The sequence below is a fragment of the Juglans microcarpa x Juglans regia genome, chromosome 2D (genome assembly GCF_004785595.1).
Source record: "Juglans microcarpa x Juglans regia isolate MS1-56 chromosome 2D, Jm3101_v1.0, whole genome shotgun sequence".
In the NCBI taxonomy this organism is placed as follows: Eukaryota; Viridiplantae; Streptophyta; class Magnoliopsida; order Fagales; family Juglandaceae; genus Juglans; species Juglans microcarpa x Juglans regia.
Window position 1 is genome coordinate 28209678 of NC_054596.1, and position 9970 is coordinate 28219647.

General features: G+C 35.9%; 1 protein-coding gene across 1 annotated transcript; it reads right to left on the reverse strand.

Moving 5' to 3' along the window:
- Positions 1–3319: 3319 nt before the first annotated feature.
- On the reverse strand, positions 3320–5896 carry LOC121250453 (aspartyl protease family protein 2). The gene has a single exon (XM_041149584.1). The coding sequence runs from the start codon at positions 5227–5229 to the stop codon at positions 3535–3537; it is 1695 nt and encodes a 564-aa protein (XP_041005518.1). The 5' UTR covers positions 5230–5896; the 3' UTR covers positions 3320–3534.
- Positions 5897–9970: the final 4074 nt, after the last annotated feature.

Genomic DNA, 9970 nt, shown 5'->3' on the forward strand with positions numbered 1-9970 from the left:
CTTTGGGTCATTATGCCGAATCCAACATGTCTCCCATATTGCTTGTAGTAGTAAATGAGTTCTTTCTCAGTTTTAAAAAACATCTTCGGCGTTGGCTCTGAAACCCCATCATCATCATTTCTTGGTGTTGGTTCTGAAACCCCATCATCATCATTTCCCGACGTTGGATCTGAAACCCCATTATCATCATTTCCCGGCGTTGGCTCTAAAACCACATCATCATCAACATGATTATCAATCACTACCTCATCATCTCTCACATTTGGGGTATCCATATAATTACTACTTTCTGAAAAAAACAGTGGTCGCCTAGTAGATGTGCATTCTTCCCCTTTCTCCATCAAGAACAATCTTCATATATTTAAAGCACAACATGAAAGTAAAATATATATATATATATATTTAAAGCACAACAAATTAACAAACCTGACAACCAAGAATAGAAAACAATTGAAGCAAAATATAATAAATGCTAGAAACAAAGTTCAGAAGTATGATTATGTTTCTAACATAGGCAATATATGTTAGTAGAAGCAAATGAAATAGGTAAAATCATGTATACTGTTTCTATAAATAATCTAGTTAAATCTTTGACTGATTCTTGTTTATATGTTGTTTTTGCCTATTATGGAATCATGTATACACTAATTCCATATGAAAAAAAATGGCCCTTCTGTTTTTTTTTGCTGGATACAGATCTGTTGGGATTGATAAACACATTAATTGAGGGAAACTGAAATAATTGAGGAAAAGAGTTAGAAATGGTGTTTGCAAACTGAAATAATTGAGGGAAAGAGTTAGAAATGGTGCTTTCCCCAGACTCAGCCAACACGTTACACATCTTTGTGCAGTAGGACTAGCTAAAACATTAAATCAGTGTGTGTAAATAAACTGTGTCTGTTGCTGCTGCTGCTGCTCTCTCTCTCTCTCTCTCTCTCTCTCTCTCTCTCTCTCCCTCGTCCTCTGGCTAGTTGATGCACAACATGCTAAATAGAAGGGCCGAGCTTTAATTATGGCTAAATCATTTCGTGCCCGATCGAGGGTTGTAAAGGCAATTGCCTTTTCTATGACCATTTTTCTCCAATATTTTCTCGTTACCCAGCCCGTTAGTAAAACCATCTCATCCTTTAGCCTTTTTTACATGCACAAACCCTCGGTTTTTGTTTTGCTTTTCTGTAAAACAAAAAGACCCTAGGTCTTTTTTTTCTGGTGCTGAGTCTGGTGCTTTCCCCAGACTCAACCAACATGTTACACATCTTTGTGCAGCAAGACTAGCTAAAACATTAAATCAGTGTGTAAATAAACAAGTGCAGATCAAGGTTCTCTACCAAGGAGGTCGTTGGCAGCCGATGGTGAAGAAGGACGTTCCGTCGATGGTGGGTTGAGGGTGGTCGAGGGGCACACACGGCGTAGAGGGCTAGCTGATTTGAATTTGGGAAAAATTTGCTTCAGATTTAGGTTGTAGAGGATGAAAGGTATTTTTGTCAATTCCTACTTTAAAATGAGGATAAAATGGTGATTTCCTTACTAGGACTGCAATACAATGTATATAGAACGACCCAAAAAAATTTGTATCCAAACAAGACATGTTGTTATCGAAAGTTGAGTATAAAGTGGCTTTCTTAACTAAAATTCAGGTTGCGTTTGGATGTTAAACTGAGTTGAGTTGAATTGAATTGAGTTTATATGATAAAATATTGTTAGAATATTATTTTTAATATTATTATTATTTTAGGATTTGAAAAAGTTGAATTGTTTATTATATTTTGTATTGGAATTTGAAAAAGTTGTAATGATGAGTTGAGAGGAGTTTAGGAAGCAAACGAAGCCGTCAAACATTTTGAAGCGTCCAATCTGAATACTTTGACGGAATACTGGCGAGAAATTTCTTTGTTAGAATGCTACATCTAGAACAGTCTTTGACGCCACCATGGGGCTCCTTCGTTCTTTTAAGCTTCCTTGCCTGATAGCTTGAAAGTTAACTCAGGATTATTGGTTTAAGAGGACATCTTGATTAACGAAACAGGATTGCAAGAAAACAGGGTCCAGAGAAGTAGCAGCATGGACTTGGAGCATGACAAATGCTTAATAGGGGTGTAAAAAAAAACTGGTGAACCGGTAAACTGAACCGGACCGAACCGAACCGATGGATTGGGTCTCTGGTATCGAGTTTGGTTCGGTTCGATACCAATTTTATTTTTCTTAAAACCGGTCCAAATCGGTCCGGTTTCTATTTTTCTTTTTCTAAAACCAGATCAGATAGAACTGAACCGGTTCAAATATATATTATAGTATATAATTTATATATATAATATATAATTATATATAAAATAGTTTTGTATTATATGACAAATTACTAATTAATATAATATTAAATTTTAAAATCTTATATCATTATAGTATTTTGTATTAATAGTTATATTAATATTATATAGTGCGAACTAATAGTTAGACTAATATTATATCACTATATATTATAATATACTATAATATATTATTACCATAGTATTATATACTATAATATACTATTATATATATTATATAATATATAATATAACATATTAAAACCGAAAAATCGGATCGAACCGGACCGGAATCGGTAAAATCGAAAGTATCGGTTTAGGGAGCTAACTGGTGCGGAATTGATTCTTGAAAATATAAAATCGGTGCATACCGGTTCGGTCCCAAATTTTATTCAAAACCGGACTAAACCGGAACCGTTACACCTCTAATGCTTGACACACGAACAGTAATAGTTTTTGCCCTCCATTTTCTGTTCTCTCTCCATTCGAACCGAGAGAAATTAAAACGTTTTATTGAATTTTGAAATGAGAAGAAAAAAAAAAATATTATAAATTTAAAATATTATTAGAATGTATTTTTTAATGTTATTTTTGCTTTAAAATTAAAAAAGCTAATTTTATTTTTTGTGTTTTGTTTAAAAATTCGGAAAAGTTATAATAATTAGATAATGATTAGATGAAAAAATTGAGAAATTGAAATTGAAAAGTATTTATATTTTGATGATGTTTGGAAATAAAATTATAAGAAATTTTGAAATGAAATGAGATCATCCCACTTCCTGTACAAGCCCTTAACATTGTCCAACAGCATGAGGTTGAATGCAGGAACTCATTTGGTAAATCTCAAAAGTTGGATAAGGTGTTCTTGAGGTCTTGTACAAGTTGTTTGAGGTAATTTCTCAGCTAATTAATTCCAAGCAACAGATTGTACAAGAACAAGTGATCAGCCACCATTATATTGATCAAGCATTACTGATCCCTTAATTAAACAACAATTACCAAAAAAAAAACAGATATAACAAACTCAGAAAGGGAGTTAATATATCTAAAAATGCAATGCTACATTTTTGTTAAAGCCAGATCATGAACCAGTAGTTTCTGTAAAATGGAAAACAATGAATATAATATCTTGTATGCTATACCTTCTATGAAACAAAAACCAAAAGAATCTAACCCATCCTTTTTTTACAGTTTTTATCATGCCATGAGTTACTCTTCAAACACATGAATGTTAAACATCAGCACATCTCATCGGTGCATATCCCAGCCTGGACTTCTTTGTGTCATACAAGATGTGAAAATTCTGGTGCTGGTAGTTTCCAATTATTGAAAGAGCGGAGCGAGGAGTCCCTAAAATTGCTAGACAAACAACATCCTCGGGTTCAAGCCGGATAAAGTAATTCTCGACTGGGAAATTCCACACAGCTCCATCTGCAAAATGAATTCCAAATTCTGGCAGCTCCATCTTCTCCACTCCAGACACATTGTAACAAGGATGCAGAAAAGGAAAATCTTCCACTAGAGGGTAGCCTTGAACCTTCTTCAGGAATGCCTCCTTGATAATCTGATAAGCAGGTTCTGCAAAATAACTAAGGGTAGTACCCGAATCGATTATTGTACCACCAGCACCATCTGATGAAAGTTGCCAAGTCTTTTCTGGGATATTAAGCACCTCTCCTCCAACCACAATCGACTTAATCTGGACATAGTAGAATGTATCAGCTGGGTTTTCTTTTCCAGCAACAAATGAAGTAAAATTCAGATTAGGGTTGCTCAGAAGGTCCTTGTCCTCTCCAAAAATCAACTTGCTGCTAACATTTGCATCACTATTTCTATCCACAAGACAATAAGAAAAAGAGTGACCATAAAGAGACTGCAGCTGGGAGGAAAATGAGAGAGGTCCTCTTCCGAGTCCTAACAACCCTGCAGCCCCATGGAATAGTCCTCTATTCCAATGTCCACAACCAAACATCACATTCTCTACCTGCCTCATGCTTGACTTACCAGAAGATGTCGTAAGATTAACTGTGAAGGTTTCAACAGCAAAATCTCCAGTCGTATTTGAAGAATCTCCATACCAATAAAAGTAAGGACATGTTTGATTCTCAGATTTGCAAGGCCTAGGTGGATTTGGGGATGAAACCAATTGACACCGAGGATCATGACAGCTTATATTCCTAAACGAACTAGAACCTTTGGGATCATAATGAGGTCCTTTTTGTTCGAAACAATCCAAACAAGGAACGCATTGAATCCAATTAAGGTCACTGCCAGTATCAAGTATCAGAGAGAAATGTTTAGGAGGGGTACCCACAAACACATCTATGAAGTATTCTCCAGAGCCAAGACTCACACCCGATTCCAAGGTCGCCATGAGCTGCCCCGAAAGGCTACCTGTGTAAGATTCCGGTGGTGCAGCCCGAGCAAAAACCAACTTGGATTCATTCTTTGCTTGCTTACTATCTTTCTTTAGCCTTGAAACGGTGTTTTGGTTCTTCTTCTCTATAATCCTCGTATGAAGTGTCTGGATTCTAGTCAAATCCTTGGTAGTGAACTCAGCCACAGAATTTTTAGGATCCATTTGTTGGGTCAGTGGCTTGTGCTTAAGATGGAGCTTCACAGATGGTTTCCCCGAAAAAACATCTTCATGTTTTTCATCGTCATCGTCATCTTCCCCTTCTTCTTCATCTGGTGTTGCTTGCACCGTTGATTCTGATTCTTTGTCTTTCTTAGCTGTTGAAAAGCCACACCCAGAACTCCCAGAAGACGAAACGGCATTGAAGCTCAGGTGATCGGGCAATTCAATACCTGCCAGGGTAGAGCCATTAGGATTATGGCTTTTGTGATAGTGAATTCCAGCAAAAGCTTGGAAACCGCCAGAGAAGACTAAAATGAGAACCAAGACGAGAGCATCCGTAACAACCATGGTAGAGAAGATCCTACACCAAGTCCAACTGAAGAAAATTCGAAAAGGAATTGAGGGAAACAAACCCCAGGATGAGGAAGACTTTGCTCAAAACTCGAGGCTTTTATGGGAAACAAATCAGAATTTCTCAACAAATCAAAACAAATAAACGTGTGAAGAGAAAAGCCAGAGAGACAATTAAGATGAAATTAAAATTTCTGGGAAACAGGGACAAAGAACCGAAACATATACGGAAAACAAGCAGGACTTGAATTGCCTTCAAGCCCAGAGACTAAACCCAGGAAGTAGGAACCCAGAAACAGAAGCCCCAATCGAAGCCAATAGAACTGCAATCGGTTCTGGGGAAAAATGTAAGGAAAGAAGGTAGAGAAAAGAAGTAGAAAGAGAAAAAAAGGGCCGCGTTCTGGGTCTGTGTGCACGTTCCTACAGATGGAATCAACATCAAAGACTTTGAAACATTGGTGCACCTTGCGTTTCTTTTTTTACATTTTTTAAAGAAAGTCATACCGTTCAACTACGCGGTTTGATTATAGAAATTAATTGATTTAGTTTTGATGAGTTAAAAAGATTATTATGGAAGGTGGGTTTTTACCTGGTCCAGTTGTGAGTTGTCGGAGACTCGAACTACGCGTTTTGAGTCTCGAGTCTTGACTATTCCTCCAGCACCCTTTTTTTCTCGTTCTACTCGGGCCTAGTAGTAGCGGCAGCAGAAGAATCTGCTACTCCATAAGTCGGACAAGAAGTATTTTTGTGTTGGTATGGCCTTTTGAAATCAACAACTCTGACTCTGACCAAAATGATAAAACGAAATGATTTTGTGTATAATGATAAAATGATAAAATGAAAGTCACATATTAAAATGAAATGATTTTGTGTATGGGGCCTTAATTATTCTCAATTAAATTAATCAATTAAGTAACATATTAACTAGCTTTTATGTTAATATTTCTTCAATAAGATTACTACAGGGTATCATATCAATTGTTATTATAAATAAACAATTAAAAGTAGCATTTCTCAAAATAAAAAGAAAGAAAAAGATTAAATTTTGAATATTGCAAAAAAATAAAAATAAAGAATATGATAGTAATCTTTTATTTGGTTTCTTTTTCTTAAAACTAAAATCTAGAAGTTACCAAAATTATTTGGTTTCTTTGTACTTCATATCAATACTCTTCTTAGGCTTTCTTTAAGATGCTGCTAGCCAACCTGTGTTTAATGTTTATGTGAAAATTAGAAGAAGAAAAAAAGGACCAGTTTCCTAATTTTTCCTACTTAAATAGTCTAATTTAAAATAGCAACTAAATAAAAAAGAAAATGAAAAAAATACGAAATTTATGCGACTTGATAAGACATATAGATCTTCTTATTGGGTTACACAAAATTTCTTTAGATTTTTAATTTTTCTTTAAATCAAAATCCAACATTTTTAAATTTCAATTCTATTTCATTTTCTAATCTGATCATTACCAATAAATATAACTTTTTTCTAAACTCTAAAAAATCAGTCTTAAGAAATATATTCAAACAAATTTTCAACTTTACTTATCCATTTCCATAAACTTCAGTACAAAACTTATTTAAAAGAAGTTTTAAATTTCTTCTCCTCCTTTTCCAAAAACAGATAAACAATACATCATAAAAAATTCTCATATATTCTCAAATCTTTTTAAATCAAACATTCTTGTGTTTTACTATTTGAAATTTTAATTTAATTTATAAATTTTTTTTATAATATTCTCTCAAAATCAAATATTTCTCCTAAGTAAATATTAAAGCCTTACAAATATATAAAATAAAAATAAACTCGATTCACCAACAAACCTTTGTTGAACTTTTAACCCGTGGCATATGCGGCGAGTGACCCGCACTGTATGCGCGTGGACATTTCCACTTCGTCTTTATATTCGCCGTTGTTGAACTTGGACCAATAACCAACGCTGCCGAGGCACGCCACCTCGAATTCTCCACAAGTGAGGCAAAAAATCGAAGACCCTGTCCTGTTTTTGTTCAAACAATTTGACTGATTTTTTTTTTTCACACTAATGACTACAAAAACTCGGTAAAATATATAAAAATATAATAATTTATTAGATGTGAAGTTCATATTAAAAGAATGGTCCATGAATTTTTAGTTGTTTAATATCACTCGTGTTTTATGAAAACCAATGAGGATGCCCATCGCCTTGATTAATATTTACCCCAAAACACGTCTTCAAATAACTTTTCAAAATTAAAACATATTTTAAAAGGATTTTCTCCAAATTCTTCTATATGCTATCACAAAACTTAATGAAAGCTTTCCTTATCTGCTCGTACCCTAAATCAAAAAGGAAAAACAAAGGCGGTAACCTCAATTCTAAGCTCTCAATGCATATGATAGTCTTTAGTACTGTAAACGAGTCAAGTTCGAGCAAGTAATAGATAGTTAAGACCTATTCATTTAGCTTTTATTCGAACACAACTTGAGCTTGAATTTATCATCGTGCTACATTTTATTTTTACAAACCCATTCATTATTCAAGCGAACTCCAACTTATTCATGAGCTATTTAATTTCGCATAATGGTCGTTACAACAGGCCAGAAATAGAGGTCGTTTATGGGAGAAGGAGGAGGATACACTCACCAATTACTCTTGGAGTATATTTAAGAGGCAGGGCACTAGTGTGTGGTCACTACCATAGGCCTCACAAGGGAGAGTGTCATCAAGCTCCACTCTCATGCTCTAGGTGTGGCCAAATAGGGCATTACACCAAGGATTTCCCTCAAGTAGTTCAATAACAAAGGATTGGCCACATGGGAGGACAAGGAGGCCAAATGCAGATGATGCAGGTGTGGGTGTATGCCTTAACACCAAGAGTGGTCGATAAGGATGCTCTAGAGACACATGAGGCAGGCATCATCACAGGTATGGACCAAACCTTAGAATAGTTTAGAAGTATTTAAGGCATATAGTCAAAGGAACAGTTGGTAAGGTCGTTTGACAGCGAGTTAGGATGTTCGAATACTACGTGAGTACCTTATTTGATTTAGGTGTGTCCCATTCTTGTCAACTACATTCACTAGGATTAATAGTCTTCAGACTAAGCTAATGCAACAGAAAGTCACCGTGTCATTACCAATCACTGAGGTAGTCATCCTATACCAGGGTAGCTACAAGTTGTCTACTAGAAGTAGGCATAATCATTATGGAAACAGACCTAATATTATTTAACTTCATCAGGTTTGATATTATTCTAGGGACAAATTGGTTATTTCAACATTATGCAAGTATAAACTATCGATAGTGGACAATTCTATTTTAGATGCCCAAAGAGAATGACAAGGTATTTCGGGGTAGTAAGTTACGAACCAAGTAAGGAGTAATTTCATCATTACAAACCAAAAGGGACTTGATAGGAGGAGCAGAGGCTTATTTGGTGCATTTAGTGCTCAAATCGAGGGAATCTAAGGAAGTCCAAGGAATAATAGTAGTAGACACTTTTCCTGAAGCGTTTGAGCTTTCGATGGAGTTGTAACTAGAAACAGCTCTAGTATTCAAGGTACCTTATAGAATGACACCATCAAAGCTAAAGGAATTAAAGCGTCTATTGCAACAATTACTGGCAAAGGTATTTATTAGACCTAGTTCATTGCCTTAGAGTGCGTCAATATTATTTGTAAAGAAGAAGACAAAACTCTAAGGATATACATCGATTATTGGGAACTGATCAAGATAACAATAAAAAATAAATATCCATTGCCTAGGATAGAAGACCTGTTTGACTAGTTGCAAGGAGCATCGATATTCTCTAATATTGACCTTAGGTCTGGTTACCACCAATTGAGGATTAAGGAAGGTGACATATCCACAATTGTGCTTAGGGCGAGGTACGAGCATTTTGAATTCATGGTGATGCCGTTTGGTTTAGCTAATGTCTCAACAGCATTCATAGATATCATAAATATGGTGTTCAAGTCGTTCTTAGATACGTTCATACTGGTGTTCATAGATGATATCCTATTATATTCCCAAGACGCTAAAGATCATAAGAGTCACTTGAGGTTGGCATTGGGGAAACTGAAGGATCAAAGATGGTTCGCCCCACACCAGGCGAGCAGATGTTGTGGTAACTGTACCAGGGAAAGCAACAGACGATGAAAACCTCAATGCAAATGTGGAAGCTCTTTGAGATAACATGGAGGAGCTCAGAGGGCGGCATGTGTCGTACAAAACCCCATACTCTATTACAGATGCCACATCTAGAGTAGGGCTACAAAAAAAATATTAAGGACCAATAGACCATATCATCTTATCTCAGAAGGTATGGTCTAGCACCACGTAGGAGATCCTTACTAGGGGAAGGATTGTCAGATTGGACACAACATGAACGTTAGGAATGTGCACCCCTTGTTCTATCAGTCATTCAAGTTCTTCAAGTCTAGAGGGCAAATAGACAGTCAAGATCAAATGTCTCTCATTCAAGCATAACATGAGTCAGACAAATGTCAGGACTGTGACTGACAGTCCCGCCGTATATAAAGAGCTTTGGATGAGAGTCAACTTCTCACTTCTGAGATTTGTAAGGTGGTTACTCCTTCTTCTGTTCGGAGTCGGCAAGAAAGCAAGCGACTTCAGAACCTATGACGAAAGGATCGACACCAGCACAACCATAGTGTTAGAAATATTTTTCATGTAAGTTAGTGTGAGGACTGAGTCGAATAAAGGGAAGAGATCCCAGTTGAGAAGAAAAGGCGGGG

Excerpts from the sequence above, each read along its gene's own strand:
- LOC121250453 (XM_041149584.1), bottom strand. The coding sequence starts at position 5,229 with ATGGTTGTTACGGATGCTCTCGTCTTGGTTCTCATTTTAGTCTTCTCT.